This window comes from Peromyscus californicus, unplaced genomic scaffold, assembly GCF_007827085.1.
Source record: "Peromyscus californicus insignis strain IS unplaced genomic scaffold, ASM782708v3 Scaffold_12__1_contigs__length_115047231, whole genome shotgun sequence".
In the NCBI taxonomy this organism is placed as follows: domain Eukaryota; kingdom Metazoa; phylum Chordata; class Mammalia; order Rodentia; family Cricetidae; genus Peromyscus; species Peromyscus californicus.
In genome coordinates, this window is record NW_026294413.1 from 82,571,499 (window position 1) to 82,586,323 (window position 14,825).

Below are 14,825 nucleotides of genomic sequence, written 5' to 3' on the forward strand. Positions count from 1 at the left end.
ATTTCAGTTCCAACGGAAGGACAATATTTTAGTGCCGAGCTTCGTTCGTTCAGTGGGCATAAAGAGAAACGGCGCTCCCCCACTGCCATTTCGGAATTGAGAGAGAATATTGTGGTAATGAAATGCTATACAGGAGCAGCTGAAAAAATGCTTCTCTGATTTCAGAGAGGGAGGCTGGGTAGGAGGAAATGGGCATAAGGTGTGTCTGTGATCCGCGTGTGCAGGAAGCCAGGCCCAGCGAAGTAGAAGAGCAGAAAGTGGGAAGGGCAGGTGTTGAAGAGTAGTGACAAGGGAGTCGGGGCTGGGGTGGTCTGTCACTCTAATGGAAACACCAGATGTGGAGATGCTCGCCCTGCACTGGCCACACTGCATCTTTAGACACAAAGACAGCACCCTTCAGGAGGGATGTGAACACCTCCACTAAGAGACCCGTGACCCCAGTCCTGCCAAACACCACAACTCTCCCCTCTGGAGCAAGGCTACAGAACATATAAAATGCAGACCCCTGTGTAATAAAAACCAAGGAAATTCCAGAGACTTCAGTTATAAAGGACCACGGGGCTCCTCTTGTTCAATCTGCCTCTCATCACAGAGATCATGGTGGCCAGTAACTTTCCTTTAGTACATGATGAGAAGATGCTCACCATCTCTGTAGATCCAGTTCTGTTTCCTGGGAATGGATTCCTTATGTTAGGTGAAAAAAAAAAAAAAAAAAAAAAAAACAGTTCTCTTTTCATTATTAGCTGACGGTCCTGGTCTTTGTGTAATGGGACACAAGATACAATGCACCTTCAGCCTGTTCATCAACCATTTGGTAAGCGGCTTGTTGTCCTGGTTTTCCTCATTCCAGCTGTCCCCTTCACACCATCATTTTGTCTGTCCCTTTCCCCCTTTTAACTCTTCATGGCTTCTGACATAGCCTTCTGCTGACCAGGATGAAATGATCACTGCTCCCAATAAACTGGACTTTCACCAGCAAGAATGACCCAATCTCTTCCTTCCTGTGAGCTCTGTCCCCGAGTTCCAGCTTGGCAAAGTCCTCAAGAAGCCTGCCTTTGTCATCCAGTGAGGTGAGGGTCCTAATCCATAGCATCCCTCCCAGAGGGAGGACAGAAGAAGTCACTATGGGTTCAGATAATGAAAGGCTGGACAAGCAGGTGTGCGTGTGTGTGCGTGTGTGCGTGTGTGCGTGTGTGTGTGTGTGTGTGTGTGTGTGTGTGTGTGTGTGTGTGTGTGTGAGAGAGAGAGAGAGAGAGAGAGAGAGAGAGAGAGAGAGAGAGGAGGAGGAGGAGGAGGAGGAGGAGGAGGAGGATCAAGGTCATTCTAGCTATATAGTGAGTTTTAGGCAAGACTGGGATACACGAGACTCTATCTCAAAAAACGAAATAAAATAAAGCACAGAATAGGTAGAAAATTTGAAAGCTGGGGTTTGATTTTTGTGCTCCTTGCTGGCATTTTGGGGATCTGGACTCAGCTACAAGCAATAGTCCCCTTGGCTCCCTCTATCTAAGGTGGTCCTCAGTCTCTCCTCTGTCACTGTCCATCCCTACTCCTTCTCTCTGATACTCTCCATCATTTCTAGAGCATAACACGAGGCCTTCTCTGCAGCTGTGAGCATCTCCTGCATTCAAGAGGTCACTTTCCCCATCAGTTTTCAGCCCCACCTTGATGTTCCATCAGGTTCTTGAGGTAATGAACCCTGCCTGAACCCACAGCCCTGCGCCACTCTGCAAGCCTCCGGGGGTGACGAGCATCTCCGACCTCAATGAGTATATCATGGAGAAAACTCATCTTTGCAGACTCCATAGTGCTGCTTGCTACAACCTTCCTGCTTTTTCCACTTCAAAGCCTGCCTTCCTTCTAGATCAGTGGTTCTCAACCTGTTGGTCAAAAGACCCTTTACAGGGATCGCCTAATGCAATTAGGAAACAGATATTTACATTACATCACAGTAGCAAATTTACATAGTTACACTACATAAACAGCAGCAAAATTATAGTTACGAAGTAGCAACAAAAGTCATTTTATGGTTGGGGGGTCACCACAACGTGAGGAACTCCATTAAAGGGTAGAAGCATCAGAAAGGTGAGAACCACTGCTCTTGATAAACACATCCTGCCTAGTGTTCCTGCATTCTCTGCCTTTTTGGTTCTAAAGAATGCTTTATGGGGCTGCCAGATCAATCTCCTTAAAGCACAAGCCCAATCCCATCACTCTCTATGAAACCTTCTGCAGCTCCCCAATGTCTACTGAACTTTATAGCATTCTAGCTCATAAACTCATAGAACATTATTTACCCCTTCCTAATCCAAAAATGAAGAACTTACTTAAAAGCACCATCTACATTTAGGCTTATCTCTGTCTATCATCATAAATATCTCATACTCTAGCTAAGTCATGCCTGTCAGTACCCCTCAAATGCATTCCCTGTGCCTCACCTCCTTGTTCCCCCCTCCTCTCTCTCTCTCTTGTTCTTTGTCTCCACCCGCTATAATCTGTACAGTTTTCCCAGGTGTCTCTCTTTCCTCATGCATCAGAGTTCACTATTTGTAGAAGAAGGGGTCAGACCAGGAATGAGTCTCATGTTCACCATCTCACCAACAATGCCTACCACACATTCTGGGACATAAAAGGTGCCTGTGGAGTTGGACTGACTCATATAAGACATGAAGCATGAATCACACAAATGCAGAGCCCTATAGCAGGAAGAGAATAAGGAAGGCCCTTTAAAACTAGCATTCAAACATGGCCCAGGCTTTGAAACACAGAGGGAAATCCTTTCTACAGAGACTCAGCTTGCCTCAAGGACAGACCCTACTGGCTTTGGGGTAAACATCAAGGCCATGTTGGGTCTCAGCTGTGTCACCTTCCAAAGCTGTGTGCTAGGTAACTAATACCTGTATTTATCACTTAGAGAGGGTGACCGAAGCAAGGTTGGCAAATAGAGCCAGTGGGCAGGAAACACAGCCCGATGCTCCCACATTATTCCCCTGCCACTTTTTCCTCCATTTGAATTCTTTTTCAAGTCCTGAGAAGGTTAATATGATTCAAAAATATGCAAGGAAAGGAGAGATCATTAAACTGCTGCACACGTGTACTTCAGGCAAGTTAGCCCATGAACTTCTAGCTGCTTCTCCCATCTCTGCCTCGCATCCTGCTGTCAGAGTGCTGGGACCACAGACATGTGCCACTGCATCCAGCTGTTCAGGTCAAATCAAACTCAGGTCATCAAGCTCGTGCTGCGAGTCTTTACCAGAGGAACCATCTCTCTGGCCTGAAGGATCTGTTTCCACTTCGATGGGTCTACTTGGGTATAACCCCATTATAAATGGAAGAGCATCTGCATCCTGTCAAAGAATGGAATCCTTTGCTTCATATGAACCTCCATCCAAAGCCAAAGCACCTTCTGCTCTTCACCTAAGCACCAAGGTAACACTGTAGGCTGTGCGGGCCAACTTTAGGGTTCCTCTTGGTCCTCACAGGTTCAAAGTGATCAGGACTAAACTCTTCTCCTTCTTCTCCAGCCCATGTCTCCTCCTTGGTCTTCTCTTCCTTCTTAGTTGCATGGCCATCATCTAGTAGGCATCCTTAAAACCCATCCCCAGCTCCCTATCTATCATCTCCATCTCATCCACAGTCCTCTGCAACTCTCTTTTCTATACTTCAACTCAACCTCCACATCTGCCTTGATTCATGGAGCTGCACACTGAGCCCCATCCCATCTCACAAGAACCTTTTGCCTCAACTTTCTGCCTGCATCACTTCCCACCTTTACCCATGGTCAAGCTGTGTTTTTCTCAAAGATGGATTTATAACTGCCCTGGTAAGTCAAACCTTTGATGACTTCTCCCAATCCAAACCCTTAGCAAAACATGAAGCTACCTTCTCAGGCTACGCAGCCCAGTTACATAGCCACTAACCACACAGAACCGTTTCTTATAGTTTAAAGGTGAAATGAACCACCCCTTGGCCCTTAGACTCATGTGTTTACTCACTTGTCCCCTGATGGTGGGACCATTAGGAGGTAAAGCCTTGCTAGGGGAAGATCACTGGGGGTGGGCCTTAGAGTTTTACTCTAAGTCTTCACTCTTCCCATTCACTCTCTGTTTCTGGATTACAGGTGCAATGTAACCCACTGGCCTCCTGTTCCTGCCGCCATGCCTTCCTGACCATAGTGGAGCATCTCCCCACAAACCATAAACCCCTTCCTTCTCGCAGTTGCTTCTTGTCTGATACTTTGTCATAGCAATAAGAAGAGCAGTGGCTGCTACTGAAGTTAAAATTCATTAAAATGCAGTAAGAGGGAAAGTTCAGTTCCTCCATCGCTTTCACACCAGGTCTTTCGCGAGAGCTGTATAGCCACATGCATCCAACGCATGCCCAGCTGTCTGCTCCTTTGGGAAGACTTCTGAAGCCATGGGAATAGAGACAAATGCTCCCCCTCCACTCTGTGCTCCTCTCTTGCTAACCTGGTCCCCCCTGACTTGTACTGTCATCATCCTCCACTCACTGAGCTCCTTGTCGCTAGGGAGAGGCTGAATCCGAGCCATTTTTTGGTCCTGTACAGTGACTGGTGCATGGGGGACACATACTTAGTCCTTTCTTTTCCTTAAGAGAAGCCTTGACCAGAATCAAAAATAAGGTCTAAGATGCTCATTTCACATTTTTATACTTAAAACAAAACAAACAACAACAAAAAAGAGCAACTCTACTACAATGTCTCTTTTTAGGTACTGATTCCGGAGGCCCTCTGAGAACGAACCCTGACTCTGCTCTTCCCAAGAGCAGAGTCCCTTCTTGTCTTTTAGAACCACGGGAAACGGGCTAGCGAGAGGCACTATTGTACCAGCTGATTTAAATTGAAGTGTTTTCCCCAGATAAATGCGTGCTAAATAATACACCAGCTCTCCAACCAAAGGGAAGTGACAGGCACTCTGTAAATAAAGGCACTTAGTTGCTGGTAAAGAGCTGTAAAGTGGTTCTGAGCTGATGTTTGCTGACCAGCAAGAAGCAGCTTCACCTGCTTTATGTAATTGTCACTGCAGTTTTGCCTGCTGTATATTAAAACTGCATCTCATAGACCCAAATGTCACATCGGATCTACCCTCCCACATGGAATGCGCCACCTTGTGCTGTAATTGTTTTTGACAACCAGCCATCACATCTCCTCTCTTTTCAGAAAGTGTCTGGTCCAGAATCCCTAAGCCGGGTCAGTTCTGACACCATGTGGGCTAGAGAAGGGACACTAAAAGGTGAAAAAAAAAAAAAAAAACAAGAGGAGACCGGATAGCACATCCTGGCAAGTGCACAGACACAAATCCTCCCCATGCAGGCTGGACTTTCTCAATGTTATATCCCCTTGTCTTATTCAATTGTAGCACTTTAGAACAACTTCCCACACAGTTACAGGAGCACGCTGCCACAAGAGCACAACAGTTGTCCTCAGTCCACATTTCTGGACCTAGCTGGGTTCTGGAAAAACGAAAACATGGCCCATGCCTGGGTCGAGGTAGTTGTGGGGTTTTGTCAAGGACCGCAGGACACGTCATGATGAAACTGGCCTGGCAGGTGCTAGAAATCTCTATAGTTTTCACTCAGAGGATGTAAGATATGTTTCCCAAAATGCAAAGAGCACCGTGATGCCTTTGTTGCCTGTTATTCCAGCCTCTCTTGGGGTGTGGACTTGCCAAATACCTGGATGGAGAAGCAAGTATCTGCGGCCACTGGGAACACCAGCTAGTCAAAGAGGTCTTACTTAGAGAGCTGAAACAGCAGGGACACTCAGCTCCCTTATCTAGTGCAAGGCTAAAAGGATCTCAGAGAACAGCACAGGGTGAGCTCTAGAAGTAAGCAGTGAGGAAGGGCCACTTCCCGGTGTTGTGAACCACCTCTGGGCCATCGCCAGTGGGCTATCGGAGTGATACCAGAAGTGATGCAGAGGCCAATGACAGGCTAGGAGGAGACAGAGTGGAAAAGAAAAGTGGGATATAGGTCGGCTACCAAGGGTTTCCATACTGCATCCTTAGTAGGACTGACTGCTGCCTTCGAGAAGCCACCTGCTGAATTCTGCTGTTGACCCAAGGCTCAGAGAAATGCTGCCTGCCAGGCCTGTACCTCATCCTCTGCCTTTCTCTGCTCCTGATGTACCTTCAGCCATTCAGGCCACTAGAACACTGTAGGATAACTGTTGGACATCGACAACAGAGAGCTCCTTCTTGCTATTCAGGATGCTGAGACATCCCGAATCAAGACTTTCTGATTCATAAATGGTGCACTCTTCCTCTCCCCATGGCAGTGGGAAGGCTGGGTCTTTCTAAGGTCTCTCTTATACAGGTACCAATCCCTTTCAAGAGCACTGTCTTCATGACCTAGTTACCTCCTCAAGTTCTCACCTTTCCAGACCATCCCATCTAAGGTTAGCATTTCAATGCACAAACAGCTGAGGGTCAGACATTCAGACTGCCACCGCATGTGCACGTTCACACACAAAAGAAAGACATCCCTTCCTTCGGCCGAGAGAAAAAGGAATGTCGCTTCTCTCTCCATATCTCTTGCTAAAACTTATTCTCTTTGCTTATTCCTGATTTTCTTAATATCAAGGCCTTTGGGCACAGGGGAAAAGGGGGCATTTTGTCAGTTTGGACATTATACAGAATTTGAGGTAGGATGAAGTTTAAAGGAGCTGGGTGGGTGGAACACCTGTGTCGAGTGCACATGTAACTACACACTGGGGCATTGTCATACATCTGCAGACATTGGGGACACAGACAGGCAGGGGAAAGGAAGGGTTTCCCTGCCTTTTTCTGTTCTCAGCATCTCGACCCACAGGGACAACTGCTCCTTTCAAATGTTTCCAATTCCCTTGCTATCCCCCTCCCCGGGACGGGAGGCAAGTCGGAATGAGCTGTTCAGCACGTTCAGTGCACTGGGTTTGTTAGTGTGAAGATTTCAACAGCTTTAGAGCAGCCTGTACCAGTCACCCAGGGATCTCATTAGAATGCAGATCTGACAGGTAGTGTGAGATGGGCCACGAGAAGATGCATCTCCAACAAGCTGCCCCAGGTGATGCTCACACCAGGGCGAAGGTGAGGAAGACAAATTAAAGAGCAGGGGCTTAAAGGCAGATACCACATACCAGCTTGCTTCATTCACCCCCAGGAAGGTCAGTTTATTGTCTTTCCACATCCTTTCTCCCCAGTGCTCCCAGACAAGCTGGGCAGGAGGCAAGTTCTATACCCTGTGTGTGCAGCCCGGCAGAACTCAGGGTGTCTTAGGGCCTTGGCATGTTGCTGTCTCACACAGCTGTGCCAAGTTTTACACTGGGGAGTATCAGGCAGGATAGTGGAATGGAGAGATCAAAATTAGGCCCCTGGCAAGGTTATGTCAGAAAAAAATGGAAGCTGGAAATGACTCAGCAAGAGTTAGAGACTGATCCAGCCTTCAGAAGAGTTGCAGAAACCCAAGTGAAAGAGGCCCTGATTCACCACTCCACAGGCGGTGGTGGTGTTCCAGCTTGACCTAAAGCTGCTGTGACTTTCAAGACCCCAGGGGAAGGCCCCACCTCTTCACCCAGTCCCCAGCAGCAAGACCACTGATTCTCAGGACACTCCTCCAAGAGTGGCTTTGAACTTGCCAGCTGCTCAGGGCCCCACTGCAAAGCATTTAGTCCTCTCCTTCTCTTTCACTTCCCCATCCCACCCCTCAGCACTCCTCTTTCCCTGGCCAGCTCTTCCCTAGAGCCAGTGCAAGGAAGAGAACCTGCACCAGAGAGGTTTTCAGGTACTGTGTGGTGTTTTGGTTCTGCGGCAACGCTGAGCAGAAGCTAGAAGTGGGTAGTAATGCTGGGTTGCTCAAAGATAGCAGAGCACCAAGGTCTTAGCTCCACCCTCCAGTCGAGCTTCCAGAAAGGCCTGCAAGTGGAGCTGTACCCAGCCACCAATAAGGACCTCTCTACCCCAGCAGATGCAGTCCTCAGGGGCTTGGAATGATGGGAGTAAGGACCCCCCATTCAGCTGTCAACCATACTCATCCAGTAGGCCCTGCATGACCCACGTAGAGCTGTCATTCAGAGGGAAATACTTCATCTCCTATCCTTCCTGATCCTGATTTCCAAGGCCACTCATTATGGGGTTACTTGCTATGCCAATTGCCTGAGACTACAAAAATGGCATCTTTACTTGAAACCACCTGTCCAGGATCCCAGAGCAAATGACAGGGAAGACTGGGGCCAAGAGAAAAGGCAGCTGTGTGTCATTTAAGGCCTCTGTGCCTCCTACAGGAAAATGCGCAGGCCAGCAAGCATCACTCCTTGCTACATGACTTCATGTGTCGACCCCATCCCTACGCTTTAGAGATCTCCACCCTTAGGTCAGCAGAGTCTTGGATGTGACCCTAACTGTTGCAAAGCTTAACACTCCCATTGAAGTGTTCCATGGAAAAGTACTCACAGGGGAGGGGAAGAGAATTCTGCAGCTGGCATCTTCGCATTGCTCTGGCACTTAGGCAGTGACCCTGGTCATAAAGCCCATTGTTTGCAAAGGCCAAGAGAGTGACTATTTAAAGACTCTTTTATTGCTTCAAAAGGCAACAAACTGGACGAGGGAGGCATACATCAGGGTTCAGGTCTCCATCTCCAGATGGCAGGAAGAACAGATGCGCCTCTGTAAGCCATTGTGGCCACCACAGGTTTCACTGCCAGACAGGCTGATGTGAGCCTCTTTGAATTACTGAGTGAAGGATATCCCTCTTGCCAGCCCCTGTCCCCCATAGGCACAGCAGAGAAGTATTACAGGCCGTCCTTACCTTGGGAATTAGCCTGCAAGACCCCGATGCTGTCATCAAACTGCATAGATTTGATGTTGAGTGACGCCAAGATGCATTCCTTGTCCTGAAGCGAAGTATCATCAATATTATTCTGATTGGCTGACAGGATAACGCACATGTCACAGAGGTTGATGTTGACAGCCCTTAAGTCAGCCCGACTTAATGGTGTACCCTTTGGCATTGGTGGGGGTGAGGGAAGGGGAGGGAGGGAGGGAGGGGGGAGAGAGAGAGGGAGAGAGGGAGAGGGGGTGGAGAGAGAGAGAGAGAGAGAGAGAGAGAGAGAGAGAGAGAGAGAGAGAGAGAGAGAAGAGGGAAAGAAGGAAAAAATAAAAACAAATTAAAGATTGAGCCAGAGCTTTGGGACATTATTTAACAAGTATCTTTTTTATGTCTTGACATTAAGCTGGCCTAACTACATTTCAGGGAATAAGGGCCGTACGCTAATCTAAAGGGTAGTCGGTGCTGATGGCAGCATTTCAGGCCAGCTCTCAATACTCAATCAAGCTATTACTAACAAACGCGAGACGAATAATGCCAGGGTCTACATCTTCCTCCTGCCTGGAAATTGTCTTGATTTAAGTAACTGTCCTGTGGCAACCTCTGCCTTTCAGAACATAACGAGGGGGTGGGTTTCAAATGCCTGTTTATTTAATAGCAGGTCACTTCTGTCTCTGGCAAAAGACAGCACAGCCGGCTAGAATCTCCAAAGCAGTCATGGGGAAATCCGCCGAGCAGGGCGGTGCTGAAGGAGGCTCGTGGCTCTGCTCAGTCAGGAGGCTGGGGGAGCCAGTGGAATTTGTGGGCATCTTGCAAAGGGGAGAGAGCAAGCTTTGGGCCATAACATTGTACTACATATTTTCCAGTAAGAGAAAGAAAGCCAAGGAAAGGACATAATTATCCAACAACGTAAGAAAGGTTAAACATATTTTTGGACACGCATACAACTGAAGAGTGTACTGTAAGTGCAGCCAGAGCTAGCCCTCCATGTACTCAGCGAGTTGGAATAATCTCCAAGATAAAGGAATTAGTAAGTGGTAGGGAGGTGGGGATCTAGAACAATTAAAAAAGTACAACCCCATTTATTTAGGAAAAAATGAAGCTCCTTGAAGTAAAAATTATATATTTATAAATGTATGTAAATTCAAAGAGGAAACTCAGAAAAAAAACTATACACTAAACTAATAACAGTAATTACCTCTGGGAGAGGAAAGGATGAAGTGGAAAGTTTGCTTTTGACTTTATATACTTCGATATTGTTTGAATATTTTATAACAAGAACATATTTGTATATTACTGGTGCAATTAAAAATAAATAAGCCAATAAACAGAGTTCTTTTTTTTTAAACTCCATAACAATGTGGACAGACAACCCTTTGCAGATTCAAGGTTAATGATGGAGAGCAACCATAGATATGATAGAAAGATAGGACCAGCACTCTCAGACACTGGCCTCCCAAGGAGGTCCCAGTAGAGCTACCTGGAGCATCCCATGTCAGAGCACCCAATAGCCGTACAGCATTATTTTGGGAGTCCTATCCAGCCATCAGCATCGCTGATACTCTAGGTTGATTTAAGCTTCTCCTTGTGCATATGGATACCCCAGTTGCCTTCAGCCTACAGCCTGTATTGGCCAAGTGTTTGCCAGCTGCTGTATACATCTCCTCTTGTTCTTGTCACTAGATGGGCTTTGAGAAAATAGGATCTGGATAACATTATGGAGCCCATCAACTCTTCTTCTGACTCAGTGGATGTCATGACTCTATTCCAGGGCTCCTGAATGTTGCTACAATTTGGAGCCATAGAGCAAGGGCATGTAAGGCCATAGGTACAGGGAAGGTCCTGGTCCAGGCCCTGGAGCGGTGTCTTGAGCAAAGGAGAGAAACCCATCTTCTATGATCTCGTGGTACAAAATTAAGTGTGACCAGCTTTCTGTATCACATTGCTATGTATAAACAACAGCTGTCTATGTCAATATTCTTTTAATTTTCACCTTGTAGGAAATCCAGCAGCAATTGTAATTTAAGGGAACCCATGTCCAGTTGTAGACAACATATGATTTCAAACCACAAGAATACCAACAACAGACATAGAAAGCTTTTGTGTTTCTCTGGGCTGCCCTTGTATGAATGACACACTTTAAACAATGAAGACATGGGTCAAGGCTTATAATGTACCAATCCACTGTGCTTAGGTGTGCTATATGTGGGGGGGGGCTTGTAAGGGCTCTGTAAATATGAGACTCATCCCGACTTGCAGAGCAAGGTGAGTAAATGTGGATGGGAACACACAGAAGGAAACACACACATATACACAAATACCAAAGGTCACACCACAAGCCCCACCTACATACACATACACTCGTGCACCTAGCAAATTAGTTCACAATTTACAGAGTTAACATCATAGGTCAAGGGATTACATGGAGTAGCACATATAAGATGATAATCACAGAAAGGCATATTCAAATTGATCATATTTCTGAATTTAGCAATGGATATACAGCATATGTGTATGCTTGTCCAGTGAGTGAATTGTAACAGGTAACCATCTTTAACTACATGCATACTTTAAAGTAGTCAGGTTTTTGTCCTGCATCCAAAGGAGACCTGTCTAATGTTTCTCACACTTTTAGATAGGGAACTTGTTGTACTGAGCATTATGGGAGATACATATGGCTGGCTACACAGGCATGCTGACTGTAGATAGCCCCTTACGAGATTCTTTAACACATTATAACGCTTAGCTCTTGCTGATGAATTTCTGAGGCTCTGGGATATCCCTAAATAGTCTAAATTAAAGTTAATAAAATAGTTGGAGGAGCCAGGCAGTGGTGGCACATGCCTTTAATCCCAGCACTCAGGAGGCAGAGGCAGGATGGATCTCTGTGAGTTCAAAGTCCGCCTAGTCTACATAGTGAGTTCTAAGACAGCCAGAGCTATCTAGTGAGACCCCGTCTCAAAAAAATCCAAAAAAAGAAAAATTATTGGAGGATAGGTAATATTTTCCTGAATTTGTGACATAGACAACCACATAAAATTTTGATAAAAATAACATTATTTGAGTCTATAATTTTGTGGGGAATATATAATTAGAAAGTGGCTAGTGATATGATTTTTAAACCATTCATCTCATATCTTCACATTAAATTGTGGAGTCCCAAATTGTCTTTTATAGATTGGTATCCTAGTGATCTTTGTAATAAATATTATATATATAATTTGTATATATATATCTATTATATGTATATGCATACATGTTTTCACATATACATACATGCACACAAAGCCATGGAAAACATTGCTGGTATTCTAAACAAAGGTTCTAAACAACAAAGAGAGGTTGGTCCACAGAAAGGTTTGGAATTCCATACAGACGAGATAATTCTGCCCTTTAATTATTTGGTCAATATCAGAAGGAAGATGGGACAGATCAGTATTTCTCTAAGAAATAACCACGTCAAAATAAAAAGTCAACAGGAATTTTATAAATTAATTCTTGTTATATGATACACACATATCAAAATAGGGCAACATTCTAAATTTCACCTAGGAAAGAGAATTTAGACTCAGGTATGGTTAATGCATGTGGTGGTAGCTCAACTTCACCCCTGACAAGGGGCTGCACTTGGCTGCAAATTCCTTTTAATAAGGCCTCCCAGGGTTTTGACTTTCTTAGCAGAGCACAGAAGGACTGCTACATCCTCGGGCCTGAAACCACATGAAGGAGCAGAGACATGATCAAAGCTTCAACAATTACAGCCACCTGGGATTTCCTTTTGTGAATGAAAAGATGAAGAGCAAAACATCAAATAGTGTGACCTTGACTTACAGGCAATATGGACACTTTGGGGAAGTTATGCAGTGTTTCCCACTCTCGCTTGAGGTACTCGATGGAGCCTACAAACACAATGTGTTTGAGCTCGTGGTAGTGAAAATTGCTAGCACGGAGCGGCATCACCAGGTTCCGGAGGCCAATCAGGGCTGAGCTGACATCCCCAAAGATGCAGACTACAACATGGCCACTCAGGACAGTCATGGCAGCTTCACTTCGTGTCTGTAACAGAGACAAGCGCAAGACTATCAGAGAGGAGAGCTCACAACATTGATATGAGGAGAGAAAACTTATTGGGGGTGTGGGGCAGTTCATGTGCAGTTGCCTGAGAGTTCTCACGTGACTTCTTGAGTCCTCCAGAGATGATCAGTATGAAAGGAGCAAACCTGGGCATACCCATCTCATTTCTCTCTGGTCACGTTTGCTTGTCCACACTCCTGCTATGAGCATCTACCACCCACCAGCCTCCCCAGAGACCAGGCAAATGGGGCAGCCCAACATGAGACTTTGAACCTCTTAAAAACTGTGAGATACCTTTTTTCTCTTTATGAGTTCTATGTCTCAGGTATTTTATCATAATACCACAAAGGTATCCAATACAGCTATTATTTGCACTGCAATAAAACAAATGTTTAATTTAGTTCAGAATAATAGAAAAGAAGTGATTCTTCAATATCATATATAAAATTGCACAAGGTGCCCATTCTAACAGATAAAAGTATATTGGGGGAATGGGAGGTGGATAAAAAGGTAAAACTCCGGTTGCCATGTGGGCTGTTTTACAGTACCATATTTCAGAAAGTCAAATACGGTTTTAAACCTCCATCTCCATCATGTTAGAGAGCATATAAGTCTTTCTAATAATTTTAGTGCATACAGTAAGTACACATTCAGAGAAAGCACTATTTTTCCTTCTTGATTCTATGTATTGTTAAAGAATATATAAAATACTGGTAAGGCTTACAAGACAGCTGCTATTTCTACTTTGTCATAATATACATGGTATGTATTTTTCTCTAACTTGAACAAGGGCATATACTGTATTTATCTCAAAAATTCCTGTAAACATATACCCACACATTACCACCATCTTGAACAATAGATTTAAGAAGGATGTGCTATGTAGACTTGTGAGCAGGAGACAGTGCATATCAATCTTTAGGAGAACCAAGAGAAGAAAAGGAGGATGTTTATGTATGTGGGAGGAAAGGGAAGCCGTAATGTCTATGATACGGTTGATAAAATTAGATGCCTTTTTAGGCCCTTTTGTTAAGGTGATGATTAAATTCCTGCTCATTGGTTGGTCTCAGCTGACATTTGGGGCTCTCTTTTTAGATGTTTCAGTGAGGTGGCATAGCCCATCACTGTATTAGTAGATAGAATATAATATCTGAGGCCACAGGCTGTCTTCTATGGCCTGTAGCCTCAATCTGATGATACTTCACAATATTTTATACATCCACTGAGCAAAAGCTAGTTTTAAAAATTCATAATGACTAAAAAAAATCAAAATTAGAAATGTCATTATGAGTGACAATAATATGAATTTCACATTCCAATAAAGTTTTATTGGGACACAGCCAACTCATAATGTTTAGGTGTTTTCCATGGCTACTTTCATGGAAAGCAGAGTTGACAGTTATGACAGAGATCATATGGCCTGTGAAACTTAAATCACTGAATATGTTCTTTTACAGAAAAAGTACGTTGACCCCATGTTTAAACTTCGGTGTTTCCTGGACTGTTCCTGAAAGGGCCTGCCTTATATAGCAACCCACAAGTAATCATTACAAGGGTCTAGAGGCCAATCAGTAGAGATAGAGGACAATGTCTTTCCCCAGCCCCAGCCCTGTATCCCCAAGGATGACAAACGAAGGAATACTCCCATGTTGGGGAGGATCCCCGTTATCCAGGAAATGCAAATGGTTATCTGTCCATTGCTGGTCTTTTTTTCACTGTACAGGTAAAAAGAACAACAGGATGAGGTCAGGCTGGAGGTGGTTCTTTGTTTCTCCTTCTAGTCGACACCGCCCCCCTGCCTGCCATCTTTCCTGTTCCTCACTGCATGCTCATAAGGCCCCATGGGGCTTACAATGCACTGGGGGAGGCATATTAATGTCCACTGCACATATCAACCTCTGCTTGATTTAATCCCTAGCATTGACCAGGGC

The 14,825-nt window shown here is 45.0% G+C and overlaps 1 protein-coding gene across 26 annotated transcripts in view; it reads right to left on the minus strand.

Annotated features, from left to right (window-relative positions):
- Kcnma1 (potassium calcium-activated channel subfamily M alpha 1) overlaps positions 1-14,825 on the minus strand; it is a 710,017-nt gene that overhangs the window by 63,966 nt on the left and 631,226 nt on the right. For all 26 annotated transcript variants that reach the window (XM_052733616.1, XM_052733594.1, XM_052733593.1 and 23 more), the window contains 2 exons: positions 12,652-12,876; positions 8,803-8,995 (listed from right to left, as the gene is read on the minus strand). In XM_052733616.1, coding sequence (XP_052589576.1) covers positions 8,803-8,995; positions 12,652-12,876 — 418 coding nt within the window. The remainder of the gene's footprint in view (positions 1-8,802; positions 8,996-12,651; positions 12,877-14,825) is intronic.